At 47.9% G+C, this 15,499-nt stretch overlaps 1 protein-coding gene across 4 annotated transcripts; it reads right to left on the bottom strand.

The window, feature by feature from the left end:
- Positions 1-1,682: 1,682 nt before the first annotated feature.
- LOC309889143 (uncharacterized protein) lies at positions 1,683-15,230 on the bottom strand. 4 transcript variants are annotated; one of them, XM_082781870.1, is made up of 5 exons: positions 14,500-15,230; positions 8,298-8,376; positions 7,608-7,707; positions 4,431-4,613; positions 1,683-3,969 (listed from the first exon to the last, which is right to left on the bottom strand). In XM_082781870.1, exons 2-5 carry the CDS (start codon positions 8,310-8,312, stop codon positions 2,648-2,650), a joined length of 1,620 nt encoding a protein of 539 aa, XP_082637996.1. In that variant the 5' UTR covers positions 8,313-8,376; positions 14,500-15,230; the 3' UTR covers positions 1,683-2,647. The 4 variants fall into 4 exon arrangements, with proteins under 4 accessions (XP_082637996.1, XP_082637997.1, XP_082637994.1 ...); XM_082781871.1 differs by having other exon boundaries at positions 14,508-15,230; XM_082781868.1 differs by having other exon boundaries at positions 7,608-8,376.
- Positions 15,231-15,499: the final 269 nt, after the last annotated feature.

Raw genomic sequence — 15,499 nt, 5'->3', positions numbered from 1 at the left:
AGAACCTGACTCCTCTCATCAATGCATTGCTCTTATATTCCTTTTCAGAGGAACAAGCTGCAGAGCTGGGTGAGTGTCCCTGCATTTAAGCCCCAGGGCATCACCAAGGCAATGTGCAGGGGAGGGTGGGCAGCTGGGACACAGCAGCCCAGGGCTGGCCCCTCACCCTGCCCACACCCACTGGACATCGGCTGTGGGCTGTGACCAGCTCTCCCCTCTCCTTCCAGCATGGAGAAGGTGTCTGCTGCCTCAAAATAGAGGTAGGTGTGCACTGAGTTGCCCACTGAGGTGCTTCCCCTGCCCTTGCTGGGAGATGTTCAGGAGACAAGAGGTGCCCCATCTCCTGCCCCGTGGGGCAGCTCCTGGCCCCGAGCTGGGGAAAGCCTGCCCAGGGCTGAGCTCTGCCCCTGATGGCCTGGCTCCTTCTGTCCCTGCAGTGAAGGTGACCCTGGATGCAGACACGGCTCATCGTGACCTCGTCCTGTCGGAGGACCAAAGGAGTGTGAGATGGGAAAGTGAATTGAAGGATATTCCTGACACAGATGAGAGATTTGAGAGTCGGTGCTGCGTGCTGGGCTATGAGGAGTTCAGAGATGGGAGGTACTGGTGGGAGGTGGAGGTGGAGGGGGAGGGGAAGAGAGAAAGGAATTCTTGCTGGGCTGTGGGAGTGGCCAGGGTATCTGTGAAGAGGAAGGGGGTGTTCAACATGAACCCTGAAGAAGGGATCTGGGCTGTGCAGTACGATGAAGGACAGCTCATGTCTCTCACATCTCCTCGCACTCCCTTGTCCCTGTCCCCTGTCCCCACGAGGATCTGGGTCTGTCTGGACTGCACCCAGCAGCACGTGTCTTTTATCAACGCTGACAACGGAGTTGAGATCTTCACTTTCACAGCAGCCAACTTCGATAAAAATCCCATCCGTCCCTGGTTCCTATTGTGGACACAGGGAATTCAGCTGTGCCTGAGGGACAGCAACCCCCAGACCCTGTCCCCAGCCCTGGGGTGCTCCTGCCCTTCTCCAGACACTCCTGCATCACCTCTCCTTGGTTCTGCAGGAGCAGCACAGGAATGAGGGGCAGTGGGGCCAGGGGCTGCCCTGTGTTCCTCCTTGCTGCTGGAGGAGGGCTGGGATGCTGCAAGCAGGGGCCAGGCCCCTTGCAGCCCCTGAGTTCTGCCCTGCCCGTGACTCCTGTGCTGGGGCACAAGCCCTACTGGTACCCACAGGTGTCAACCTGCCTCTGAGCCCCAGCAGGCAGCACAGGGGCTGCAGCAGCTCTCATTGCTCCTCTCCCCTCTGCTTGCACTGCTTGCAGACCCCAGGGCAAGGGATGTGGTCACTGTGTGCTGCTGGCCAGTGCAGGCCACCTTTGCCTCCTAGTTTGGGGTTGATCCTTGCTCTGTTCCTGGTACTGAGCATGAGCAGCCTGTGGGGGCTCTGTGTTACCTCCTCTGGAGCAGGGCTGTGACAAATAAAGTTTTGCACAGGAAGATGGAGTCTGGCAGTGGCATTTCCTGGATGCTGTCTTTTCTGAGGCTTTTCTGTCTGGGAAGACGTTTTGCAGCAGACCATCTCCTTGGTGTTGGTCATGGGAGTCAGAGCCAGGAGGAACCTATGTTCCAGCTCCCCATGACTCCTCAGCTGAAACCCGGGTGCACTTGTCCCAGCTGGGTCATTGCCCTACCCTGGAGGAACCCAAAGAGCTTCTAGCCTCCCATCACACAGGCTCTGCAGAGGCTGTACCCACAGGGGGTATCACGAACTCTTGGAAATTCTCCAAGCAGAGACAGCAGTTGGCCTCAGCTTTGCAGCTCTCCCTCAAGTCTTTGCAAGCCACCTCCATGCCTCAGCACCCATTCTGCTGCAGTCGTTTCACTTCCCAGCGCCCAAATTCTTCATGAGATGGGCATGCAGGAGCCATGGGGCCACCCCAGCTTCCCCCAACCGTCAGGAATCAATAGCAAACCTGTGCTCCCAGAAAACCAGCTCCGCTTTATTGCACCTCCTCTTAAAGCAAGCATGACAAAGAAGCTGACACTCTCAAACCAAATTCATTGGGAAATTTATTCTAAACATTGCAGCATTAAAATCAAGAGCAGACACAGTGGGGAAACTGGGGAAGGAAATGCATTTGGAAGACACTGCATTCAGTAGCAGTGGTCCGCAAACCCCATCATCCATCTCCATCCATGTGGGGTCTAACTATTCAAAAAACCCTCATCTCTTATCCTACTGAGACCCTATCATCCCCAAACCCATCTTCCTTCCTTCCAGCAAGGTCCCATCTCCCAAAATTCCATTGTCCTCAATTCCAGTGGAGATCCACCACCACAAACCCCATCATCCTCCATCCCACTGGGCTCCCACCATCCCCAAAGTCATCCCGGAACTGGGAACTGACTGACCACCATGTTCCCTAAGCACTACGAGAAGCTGTGCCATGACCAACAGCTGCATGCCTGGTCCTCCTTAATTCACAGATGTAATCTTCAGAGGGTTGTTTGGGAGGAACAGTAAAAGTTATTCTCGGAGTTGAAGGCACGAGCAGCAGCGAAACTCAAGTTCTAGGATGGATGGGATGTGGAGGAGCTGCGATGTCGTGGGGATGGAGACCCGAAGGCCCTCAAGAAAGGGCTGGGCCAAACCAACTCACTCACTGTGCAGCTCCTTCCGGAGGTGTGTCCGCAGGTGCTTCATGAGGGAAGAGCTGGACATGAAGCACTTGGTGCATTTGGTGCATTTGTAGGGTTTCTCCCCAGTGTGGATCCTCTGGTGGATGATGAGGGTGGAGCTGGCCCGAAAGCTTTTCTCACAGTATGAGCATTGGTAGGGCTTTTCACCCGTGTGGATGCGCTGGTGCCTGCGGAGGGACGTGGTCTCCCGAAAGGCTTTCCCGCAGTCGGAACAGACATGGGGCCTGGGCCCCACATGGCTTTTCTGGTGGAGGAGGAGGGCTGAGGGAAGAGTGAAGCCCATCCCGCAGTCAGGGCACTGATAGGGTTTCCCTACCAAGTGCTTTTTCCGGTGTTGGTTGAACGCCGAGCTTTCAAAGAAGGCTTCCCCGCAGTCGGAGCAGCGATAAGGGGGCTGACCCTGGTGGGTCCTGAGATGGGCTACGTAGGCTGAGTTCTTTGTAAAGCTTTCCCTGCACTGGGGACATTTATAGGTCCCCTCCTCCAGGTGGCTCTTGCGATGCTTGCTGAGCGATTTGTTGGCCATGAAGCGCTTCCCACACTCGGGGCACTCGTAGGGCCTCTCACCCGTGTGTATGCGCCGGTGGATGATGAGAGTTGAGTTGGAAGTGAGTTTTTTCCCGCAGTCTGGACAGACAAAGATCCCGTCCTCTGTGTGGCTCTTGCGGTGCTTGCTAAGCGACTTGTTGGCCATGAAGCTCTTCCCACACTCGGGGCATTTGTAGGGCCTCTCGCCGGTGTGTATCCTGTGGTGGATGAGAAGAGCGGAGTTGGAAGTGAGGTTTTTCCCACACTCAGAGCACTGGTACACGTTGCTCTCGTGGTGGAGCTTGCAATGCTTCTGGAGAGAGCTGCTGGACACAAAGCGCTTCTCACACTTGGGGCACTTGTAGGGTTTCTCCTGGCAGGGGTTTTTCAGGTGGTCTTTGAGGCTGGAGCTGCACACAAAACTTCTCCCACACTTGCAGCACGCGAAAGGCTTCTCCCCCACATGGACCCTCTGGTGCCGGTTGAGGGATGAGCCACGGCTGAAGCTCTTCCCACACTTCCTGCACGCGTGCTTGTGTTGCCCGAGCTCTATCCTCGATGAGCTCTTGTGTGGATGCTTCCTCCCATTGTGGCTGGAGGAAGCTGATCTCCGTCCTGAGTGGCTCTTGTGGTGCTCGTAACCCAGGGAAGTACCATCTTTGGGATTCCTCATGGTCTCACCACGCAGCTCCACCCACTCTCCCTCTTCCTCCTGTGAACTGTCCTCAGTCTCGCTTGTCAACCCATCCCCTGCCAGGACAGAGGGAGAGAAACCAGAACAACAATGGAAAAGTTTCTTGGGGAAGTGGGAACAAAGACAGAAGAATGAAGGACAGGACCCCACACATTTTTTCCCTGGAGGAGAACCATAAAAAGGAGGGAATTCACCACCAGCCTCAACGTTCAGGGTAGGGGGCTTGCAAGAAGGATGGAGAAAAGCGTCACCAAGAAGTGCTGTCAGGCCTCATCCTACCAGGCCAAGCTGATCTAGAAGCAGCAGCCCACCTCTCTAAGGAGAGTTATTAGGTATTTATGGATGACAAAGCTCAAAGGGTTCTTATGGCCTTGCATGCCCGCACCCTCTTCTACCATCTCCCCCCGTTTCCAGTATGGGACTACAGTCCTGCTTGTGGGTGGCCTGGAGTGATGCCCGGTGTGTGGACATGTCCCAGTGGGTGTCCCCAGCTCAGGGGAGAAAACAAGCCCCTTACCTGAGTAGGATGAATTGGAGCCGGAGGAACTTGCTGCATCTCGGCAGCTTTTCCACCGCTTCCTCTTCCTCGCCCACAGCCTCAGGAGGGGTCTCACCGGTTCTTCGTCCTCAGAGGTCTCGATGTCGGGGATCCAAGCCTCTTCCCCTTGCTCCAGATGAATGAGCAGCCCAGGGCTGTACGCTGGGAAGACTGCTCAGTTAGACAGCAGTGGACTACTGGGTAGAGCACAGCCACGCACGAAGCCTCATCACAGGGAACATGGCTGTGATCTTATACCTGAGCCCTCTGCAAAGTGAAAAGAAAATCCACATGCCCAGGGCTCTCTGAGGAGGGAAGAGCTGGGTCTTTCCAGAGCAGTATCTACACCCAGACTCATCACTCAAGAGATGTCCAGGTGATTCAGAAGGCAGATGCACGTCCCAGGGCATAGTAAGCTTGAAGAGAGGAATCAGCCTCCAAGACTACTTCTCAAGAAGACAGAAAAGCCCAACAGCAGGGAGAGTGGATGAGAAGTGCAGAAAGTGCCCATCTGAACAGATTCTGGCAGTATGGAGCAGGAGGAAAAGGAAGGCTGGAGAAACAGAGAAAGGAGAACAGGTTGTGACCCAGGCCTGGCAGATGGCCTGGGTGCATCTCACCCAAGTGAGTTTTATTTACTTGGAGAAAAATCTGCCACACTCACAAGGTAATGGGCTGCCTCTTGTTAACGCAGAGACTTCAACCAGTTGAACATCTCCTCAAAGAGCAGAACGTTGCAGAAGGGCTAGGGGCACACAAAGCAAGAAAGGATGCTCAAGGACAGAGCTGGAGTGGGCAGCACTACACAAAGGCCAGCGGGCTGCACATCTGAACGGGTGACTTTTGTCCTCTTGTCTGCTAATGGGCACCAGTGTACTTCAAGCCTGAATCGTTGCCTTTCATTATTTCTTAGATGGAGCAGCTCAGCTTGACAAAGAATGCCAATACCATCTAGAAAACCAGCAGGAAACTAAGCTAAAAGGTTTAGTACTGATGCTACCCAGTCCCACAATGAAATTTCATTAGAAAAGAGCAACAAAGACAATAAAAGATCTGGGAAACCTGCAGAATGATGAGATTGAAATTTATCTGGGTCATCTGATGACAAAGCAACTCTGTTTCCTTTTTTGGTGTTGTCTCGCCCTTAAGATCAGAAGTTCCTAAGAAGCACAATAACTTGGGTCCATCTTTAGAGCCTCAAAATATTGCCTGGATGCAATCCTGCTCCCAAACACCGACTGGAAATCAACCAAGGAACAGCCCAAATCAAGGCTGTACCTGTCATTATCCACCTAGGGATCAACATCCACACATCACCTTGTGATGAGCAGAACCCCAAACCTTTCATTGCCCATCCCAGTGCCCTAAATGCTCAACTTGAGTCATCTTGCCATCTTGCATACTCTTCTCCCGGACCTGCAACTCACGTCTCCTGGCCGGAGAAGCCCATGGGCTTCATCACCCAGCTGTCAGGAGAGGGCACTGTGAGCCCAAAGGAGCCTCCCAGACCCATCTAGCAAAACCACAAATTTTTGGTTTTTACTCAATTCAACACCAGCAGTTTTGCTCAACCTGCAGACAATGTTTGGGGTGTTTGAACCAACCACAAGGGTTTTGGCATTTAAGCCAAGTTCTCAGCTAAGTTTCTGGCTGTGGATTAAGTAGAAATCCCTAATTACTAAAGAAATTCCTAATTAGCATCATGCACAGAAAGATCCCCTTTCAGTTTTCTCCCTTGCTGTCCATAGCCATCATTCTGTCTTCTTGTCCTGCTGATATTTCTCTTGGGAATTTGCAAGAGAAGGGTGGAAAAGCAAAGAAACAAGCAATCTTGAGTGTGCCAAAAGCAGAATCAGAGTAGAGAGGGCCTGTGCAGTGCAGGAGCAAGTATGTAAAGCAGGAAAAAAGGTTTTGAAAAAGTGTAATTCGTTTGGAAAGGAGTCTTTTTATGGCGTGGGGTCCCCCTGGTGGCAGGTCTTTTGCGCACCCTTAGCAAGCTCCCAGCGTGCTCCTGAGGTTGAATTGTCCCTGGTGCATGGCACAAGAATCTTAAAAGGTCCCATTGTGAATTAGTCAAATTCGTCAATTTTTTTTTTGCTGTCATTTTAGAGGAGGAGCAGAAGGGCTTTGGCCCAAGGGTAGTGTGGCCGAGCGGTCTAAGGCGCTGGATTAAGGCTCCAGTCTCTTCGGGGGCGTGGGTTCGAATCCCACCGCTGCCAGATTCCTTTTCTGGGAGCACGGGGGGACCCCAGCCCAGCTGGAGCGCACTGCAGGGTTACACAGCAGAAGCCCTGCAGGAGGGAGCAGAGCAGCACATATCTGGGGTTCTGCTGGACCCAGTGAAGAAGAAGCTGCAGCCCATTTGCAAGGATACCCAGGGGAAGGATCCTGCTCCTGCCTCTGCCCCACGTTTTTCCTCCTTTCACTGCACATCCTTGTGCCTCTAAATAGTTGTAGGAAGCCAATTGAGAACTGAAGCCAGGGGGGTGAAGCCCTCCAGGGTATTGCAGTGGGTGGTTTTCAGCCCATGCAGCATCTCCCACCTTCCTCAAGCCCCCTGCCCATCCCTGCAGCCCAGGACCCGAGTTAATTAATTTCTAGATCCATGCCGGTTTAATTAAAAGTACTTAATTACCAAAGTAAGCATCATGCACAGAGTTACTCAGGGAAGCTCCACAAGTGGTATATGGACAAGTACAGGGGAAATGCAATTGGATTTAGGGTTGATTCCACCTTCCCTTTTCCACAGACATCACCTGGGCAAGGTAAGGTCCTTTTGCATTTTTCTCCCTTGCTGTCCATACCCATCATTCTCCCTTCTACTCCTGCTGACATTTCTCTTAGGAATTTGCATGGGAAGGGTAGAAAAGCAAAGAGATGAAGATTCTGTCAAGCATCCCAAAAGCAGAAACCCACCACAGAAGTGCTTGCCAAGACATACAAATTACAAAGCAAGAAAAAATGAGTTGAAAAAGCTGCATTTCTTTCAAAAGGAGCCTTGCTACTTGAAACCAGGAATGGAAGGGCTACATGGAAATGAGCTTAGGGAAGATTCAAAGACTGGTGTGTCCTCCTTAACACCGAGCTGCCTGTCATGACTGAGGGACTGCGATGCTCCAAGGGAATTTTGGGAATGGGGGCAGAGGGGTTCCCTACCTGGCTCGAGCACAGGCGCCTGATTTCTCTGCAGGGGGGTTGCGAGAGACCATTGCTTATCCGTGTCAATCACTATTACCTCTTCGAATGCCTCAGGTACCTGGAGGGAAAAGCCAAAGTAAATGAAGTTATAGAAAAGAAAATATATATGAGGGTAAAAGTAAAGTGAAGACAAGTTAAAAATAAAGATGGAAATGTGAAAATAAGAATGTAACTTATGTGTAAAAATAAATGAAAATAGATGTAAATGAAAATGAAGGTGAATAAACATAAAGAAAACACAAATGAAAATGTACAAATACGAAGGATAAATTGAAACATAAATGAAAATTATAAATAATATATGTATAAAGAAATGACAATAAATATAAATGAAAACAAACACAAGTGGAAACAAACATAAACGAAAATTAAAAGTGAAATATATAAACATAAAGAAGTGAAAACAAACAAAAGAAAACCAACACAAATGAAAAATTAAAATAAAATTTATAAATATAAAGAATTAAAAAAAAAAACAAGCACAAATGAAATCAAGCACAAAAACAAGCACAAAAAAAAAATCAAACACCAAATATATATCTATATATATCTATATATATATGTAACTATAAAAAAAAATCAATAAAAATGGCTTTAACAACCCCTCCTGGAGCTGGTATCCCCCAATGTGCCCCTTACATCCCATACCTGGGCAGACTCCATCGCTGATACCCGGTTTCAGGGCAACAGTGCCAGGTACAGTGTGGGGGCCATGGCTCTGCGCACCCTACAAAAATTAAATTATTAGTGATAATAGCACATTAAGCCTCACACACACACCCAAAAACAAAACAAAACAAAACACTTTTTTTTTTCCGTATTTTTAGAGATATTTGGTTAAATCCAGCCCGGAGGTTTGAGGGAGTTATTTTGGGGATGGGAGGACTCACCCCCACGCCCCCTTCCTCCAAACTTTAATTTTAGGGGCTCCATGTTACCTGTGCGCCCCCGCGTTACCTGAGCATCCCCGTGCTACCTGCGCGCCCTCCGCCGCCGCTGCCTCCCCCCTGGAGGAGGAGTCGGGGGGGGGGGGGGGGAAGGTAGTGTTAGCCCACTCCCCTTCCCCTCTCCATATGCGGGGGTGGGGAAGGGCTGGAGCCAGCCCTGAGCACGATTTTGGGGATAAAGTTAGTTTGGTGGTGTTTTTTTTTTTTTTTGGTTGGTTTTCTTTGTCTTTATTATTATTTTATTTTTTGTAACTCTGCCTGGCGAAGCTGGGAGGGAGAAATTTGGAGGTGAGAAAAGCTCTGCCTGAGCCCCCCCAGAACCAGCCCTGCCCAAGGAGGAAATAAGGAAAAATGGGGAATATTTGGTTAAAACACCAAAATGGGTGTCAGCCAGCAGTTGCAAACGCTCACTGCTGACTTCCCTGGGAGATTTATTGCAGTTACTTTAAAGCACATCCCAGTGTCCCAGTACTGATTTAATTCCCACACCTCTACCCCTACACAGAAATTAAAGGAAAAAAAAAATACAGCACAAACTTTCCATGATTCCCTTAACCTCAACAAAATTTTATAAAATTCTAAATTTCTACAAGAGTTTCTAAGGCAACTTTTTCCCCTTTCACTGTCCAATATTAAAGATAGCAATTTCCCTAATCGATGTGAGATCTGAAATAAAACAGGCCTGGGGTGGAAAATTCAACCCAGCACTGAACTTTGCTCCCAAAGGCCCTGGCTCGCTTTGAGCCCACAGCATCCTCAAACTCCCAAATTTTCCTTTCCTAAAGAAACTAACTTGCAAGGCGGGGAAGGGAGGGGGGAGAGGGGGGGAAGCACATTTCTGTTCTGCCCTTTTTTTCCAAATAAAAATTGTCCAGATTCAGATTTCCCAGGTAGAGAAACGTTCCTGAAACGTGGAGAGAGAGATTTTAAATTGCATTGTGCACTTAAAGTGAAGCTTTTTTTTTTTCCTGCTTGATTTCATTAGCACCTTCAACAGGCACTGACCCCTTTCTTTTACAGAAGAAAAAAAAAAAAAAAAAAAAGGAAAAGAAAAAGAAAAAAGGAAAAGAAAATCCCCGACAAATGTTTGTCTTTAGGAGTGCAGTTATTTCTTTATCACCCTGATGAATGGGAGCTGCCTGGGCTCTGCATTTCTCCCTGCACTACCACCCCCACCCCTGCCAGCTCAATTTCCTCCTAGACCCAAGCCAGCCAACCACAATCTGAAAAAAAAAAAAAAAAAAAAGGCCATTTTCAAGTGAGACCAAGAGCTTCCATCACTTCCATCAGGAGAAAATTGTTCCTTTATCGCAGAGTTGCCCAATTCTCAATTTTTTGGTGTCTCCAGGGTTTTTCTTCCTTAGTGGGTTTTACCGTGATTATTTATCAGACCAGAGAGGGTCAACCCCCCACCCACTCAATTAAATATCGTTAAGATTTCAATCCTTTAACTTTACAGTGCTCAGTAAATCCTACATAGGAGCAAAGCCCCCCAAAAACATTGAAGAATGTTTATATAGTTTATGCCCTCGAGGTGTGATACATAGTCCTTGAGTAGAGGTCTACGAGATCTCAGCCACTTCAAAATGTGTAAAATTATTGCATTCACAGAAAATTTTAATGTTATTTAATGTCAATGTTATTTAATACTAATGTTAGTTCATGTTATTTAAAGTTAATGTCATTTAATGATAGTTAATGTTAGTTTAATATTAATGTTATTTATGTTAATGTTAGTAAATGTTATTGTTAGTATTATTTGATGTTAATGCTATTTAATGTTATTTAATGTTAATGTCAACATCATATAATGTTATTTAATGAACAACACTGTCTTTTTCATAAGAACTCTTGTGTTCTTACCATCAACAAACTTTTTGCACAAGAAACTAACTTTTCCACCCAAACGCTAAATTTCAAATTTGCAGCATCACCTGCCTTTCAAAATCTCTTCCTTTATTCACCAAAGAGCCCTTTCTGCCTGCTGCCCCAAATAAGCCGGTGGCTTATGGTTTGGGTATCAATTTTTTTCTCTTCTGAGCTGTTTTTTAGCTTTTTCTGGCTGCAAATATTAATTGGGTGCTTCTGCCCTTAATCATCATCTCCCCATATTTCCACGGAGAACGCAAGAGCTGAGATGTTCACCCATGGGGAAGCAGGGCTGGCCAAGGCATCCATCTAAAGCAATAAATATGCCAAAACCCACGGGGAATATGAATGAAAGAAGAAATTTAGGAAGAAATTTCAGCTCCCCATGCCTACCGCCTGGCTGGAAAGTCTCTCAGCTCCCCTGGGGAAAAAAATAAAAAAAAAATCCACTTTATCAGCCCTGCTATCCAGGAGCACCCCACAGGTGCCAAGTACCCTTTCTTCCAGAGATTGCTCACTTGATACATACCTAATGCAGCCCCATGCTGCTATTCAGCTTGGAAAGCCTTCCCCAGGCTATTTCTGGTCCCGGGGAACACTTTTTTTTGTGTGCCTGCTATTCCAGCACAGGGAATAAAAGCCTGCAAAGCAGCACAGGATGGCTGGAAGGGACATTTGCTATTCTCCATGTGCAAACAAATGCTTTTTTTTTTTTTAGGAAAATGCACAGCAGCCTTCCAGCCTGCATGCTGCTTGATCTCTCTCTCTCTCTCTTTTTTTTTTTTTTTTCTTCCCAGTTTTCTGCTACTTTATGTGCTCAAGTGGGCCAAGAAATAGTGTTGTTTTATTTATTTTTTTCCTCTTCCCTCCTATCTAAATTTCCTTGCAGCTCTGCAGATAACATACAAAGAAATTTGAGCTGCTTCAAGGACTTCTACCCCCCAAAAAATGACCTCGCTCCATCCAGTGGCCTGGTTTGGGTGCACGGAAAAACAGGCTCCCCAGTTGCAACGGAAGAGGTCAAATCTCTCAGAAAGCATCTCCCAAAAGGCAAAACCACCCTTCCTTCTGCAAGAACCACCACGACCTTCTCATGGGACCTACAATAACCTGCATAGCCAAGGATACACCATTCTTGCACTACTCTAAGCCCATCACCCATTTGGGAATGGAGGAGATTCCCATGTTGACAAGCCTTTAGCTCTGGTCTGGTCACCATCATGAGTGTCCATGGCCTGGAGGTGAACCTCAAAAGTACCTCCATAGTGGTGGTCTCAACACCTGGCTTGTGACCCAGGCTGCACCCACCTCCTGTGGTTCCTCCGCTGTTTTTGGTCTCGAGGAATCTTTCTCATGCCCAAAGAAACTCAGCTTTCACTGCCCAAAAGGAGGGAAAAAGAAAAAAAAAAAAAAAAAAAAAAAGGAACTCCTCTTGGAGGGACATCACATTTAATGGCTGCAATGCCAGCTTCAGACGTGAGCAACCCAAAACACCTTGCACACTTTCTTGTGCTAAGAGTTTTCAATACTTCTTTGGCCCCTTTTTCTATCCCCGTGCCTGCTCGGGCCCCACAGCTTTCACAGACTTCCTCACAACTCTCCCTTATCACCTCCTTCTGTGCTGAAAAAGTCATAAATTTTGGTTTGCCTTCCCAGTAGCACGCAGGGCTCAATTTTTCGACCACCTGCCTCGCACTGCCTCCTTATCACAACATCCCCAAGGCCCCTCAAAGCACAAAGACATCCTCTGCTTTGCTAAAATAGTAAAACCTGGGCATTTTATCATATTAAGTTGCTGAGCCCGTGTAACCCTATAACCTCTAAGCCTATATAACATCATCGGGTAATGTGGTTCTTGGATATCCAGACCAGCTCAAGGAGAATCCATTGGATGGTCATCGGATGGTCATCAATTTTGTTTAGCTAAAATATGAACCAGGCACCCTGGACTCAGTTTTGGACACTGGATGGATTCAGAAACTTCAGTCGAAAGAGATGTTTTGTGGTTTTAATAGGATTTTCCAAGGGGGTGTGATGTGTAGGGACTGCTCCAGAGTGGGATATGGGGCTGGTACCCACTGATGGTCCCTTGGGGCATCTCTTGCCCAGGAGAATGCATCTAAGATGCATACTTAGTGTGGGGAAGACTACATTCAAAACCCCTTCCCATGAGATTGGGGCTGAAGGGCACATTTACGCTCCTAAAATTAGCATTAGTATCCATTTCCTGTATGTGAACCCAAAGGACACATTCTTTAAAATCCTCGGTCCCTCCAGAATAGGGTTAATGCAACTAGACTGTATATTGGGAATAAACCCTGGGGGTTGCTGTAAAGTTTGAATACAACCCTGGGATTAATTATTATAATTATTGTTGTTGTTGTTGTTGGGGGGGGGGGGGTCTCTTTGCAAGATATACTAAGTCAAAAAAAAAGAAAAAAAAAAAAAAGGATGCCAAGGACCATGCACAAGGCTGCATCTCAAGAGCAAAGCCAGAGATTGGGATCGGAATGGTTTCTCCTCCCAGCCTGGCCTTGCAGGGATCTGCCATGGGTAGGTGCTGGGGGGGCTGGGGCTTTGTGTAGGGCCCCCCGGAGGGATGCTTCTGCCCATTGTGTCAGCCCCGGCCATCCCGGCCCCATTAACTTCCCGATGGCCCATCCAGGCAGCTGCCCAGGGGCTTAACCCTTTCCTCCCAAACTCATCCAGGACATTTGCCGTCATTGCAAATTCATGAGCATGCACAACCCACCCCCCAACCCCCTCCCAAAATAACTTTCTTCCCCCAAAATGTTCCAGAGGCAGCACCTTCTCCAGAACAAACCGCAGTCCCCAAAATCCCTTTTCTTCCCAAATTAAGTTTTTTGCCAGCCATGAACATTTTGTTGTTTCCAGCTTTCTCAAGACCCTTCAAGGTGCTTATCTTCGTGTCAAGGAGTTAAAACTATGTCATCACTGGAACCTCATCTATACTTCCTCAGATATAGGTTCATCTGCCCAGACAGCTTTATTTGGGCTTCTCCCCACTGCCTCCAGCTCCTTTTCTAACCCCACACCAGTATTGTCCCTTTGGTGCACCCTTTGGTGCAGAAGACGGAGCCTGGAGTGAAAATCAGCTGTTTTCCCATAATTTGATGACAAAACACAGAACCATTCGGCTGAAGAAAAGAAAAGAAAAGAAAAGAAAAGAAAAGAAAAGAAAAGAAAAGAAAAGAAAAGAAAAGAAAAGAAAAGAAAAGAAAAGAAAAGAAAAGAAAAGAAAAGAAAAGAAAAGAAAAGAAAAGAAAAGAAAAGAAAAGAAAAGAAAAGAAAAGAAAAGAAAAGAAAAGAAAAGAAAAGAAAAGAAAAAGAAAAAACTTCCTCTTTTATTTCCTCATTGTTTTCTCTGTTTTTAGCCATTTATGGAAGCTTTCTGGACATGTCCCGGTGCCAAGGGGACACTGCGTCTGAGGAGATGGGATGTCCCATGACTCTGCAAGTGCATAATCTTGTATGCCATTGACTCTCCCCACCTTCTTTTGACTATTAATCCCAAACCTGCCTATAAATGAATTTTTGTTCCCCCCCCCATTTCTTTAGAGAATCCTGTAGGCAAGATCCTCCCGTAGTGGCTCTTTTAATGCTGCCTGTTGCTCAGCTAGCATTTGGCTTCTTTGCTCACTTATTTTGAGGCTTTTGCTACCCCCTTAACTACAAGACGGGGCTTTCTTTGTTCTGCAAACACCTCCCAGGGTTTTGGTTGAGGATTTTCCCTGCAAATGAAGGCCCCCTTTGCACACAGCTTTTGCTTGGCTGTGAAGCTGGCACTAACTGCAAAGCTGGTGGTGCTTTGAGGGGGGAGTTAATAGGGTGCAGTATGGAGCAGCAGCTCCTGAAGGATTGGGGAGCAAAGAACAATAACCCAGCCATAGCCCCATCCCATTCCCAATAAAAGAGTTAGGAGGCAGAGGAATTTAAGGGGAAAGAGGGATGGGAGACAATCAGATCAAAGAGAATGACTGTTTATGTTAAAAAATGCCATTAACTATACTAACCATATTACCTGAAGCTGCAGTGTATAAACTCAAAGTGATGGATCATGGCTTGACCTCTGTCTTCTCCATTTGCAACCCAGGGTGAGCCACCGGCAGCTCCTTCTGGATGCTTTCCTCTCATTTTTCCCTTTTCAACAAAGGGAGAGTAAAATTCCCCGTCTAAATCACCCGCAAAGGTGTCACCAGCCAAAAACGCCATGAGGACACCTTTATCTAAGTAGCATCTCTTGTACACACAGGTGAGTTCAATGCAACACTTGGAGGAACAGCAGGTGTCAGAATGGTGCAGAAATTGTCTGGAAATGCACAATAACCACTACCACCCACTCAAGAGGCCACATTTCACAGAACTGGCAGGAATGGAGACAACTTGAAAAAGAAGGTGGAAGTGCACAGCTCCTTCTTCTCAGCCTCACAACCTGCCATTGGCATGGTGGGGTTTTCCTTCCATACATCAGGTGGGTGCCAGCACCCTTGTTGGTTTAGCATCCATGCATAGCCAAGGGTTGCAAATGAGAACTTCTGGGAGGAAGCAGCTGGCTTGGGGACGCCAGCTTAGGAGCAGCAAAACCCTTAGCTACTGTTACTATGCACAGCAGGAGCTGAGATAGTTCTGCTGAGGTGGATGGAGATGTGCAATCATGGATGGAAGAGTCTTGGGCCACCACAGTAGCACGATACAACTGGAAGAGTCTTGGGCACTTATAGACGACAGCAGGGATTTCACAACCTTGGTCACACCCTGCCCTCTGGTGTGCATGAGGTCTTTTGCCCTGTGGAGAGGCTCTTCAAGGGGAAGCATGAAGGGAGCAGAGGTTCCTCCATGCCTGGGACATGCGGGGCTGGAAGAGGTGACATCAGGCTGAGTTGGGCAATTGGTCCCACGCGGAACCAGGGACGGATCTTCTCTCCGCTCAACGGGGCCAGCGGGAAACTAAAGAGCAGGTCTTGGTTGTCAGCATTGAAAAAGGCTACTTTCTGTCCCTCAAAGTCCAAGTAA

This window comes from Aythya marila, assembly GCF_965140915.1.
Source record: "Aythya marila genome assembly, chromosome: 33".
NCBI lineage: Eukaryota > Metazoa > Chordata > Aves > Anseriformes > Anatidae > Aythya > Aythya marila.
Note: the sequence above shows the minus strand (reverse complement) of the source record. Positions and strands in the feature narration are given on the sequence as shown.

Excerpts from the sequence above, each read along its gene's own strand:
- LOC309889143 (XM_082781868.1), bottom strand. The coding sequence starts at position 8,040 with ATGTTTATATATTTCACTTTTAATTTTCGTTTATGTTTGTTTCCACTT. Across the intron at positions 4,614-7,607 it reads GGCGCCTGTGCTCGAGCCAG|CGTACAGCCCTGGGCTGCTC; the intron begins GTAGGGAACCCC and ends CAGTCTTCCCAG. Across the intron at positions 3,970-4,430 it reads CTCCAATTCATCCTACTCAG|GGGATGGGTTGACAAGCGAG; the intron begins GTAAGGGGCTTG and ends CTGTCCTGGCAG.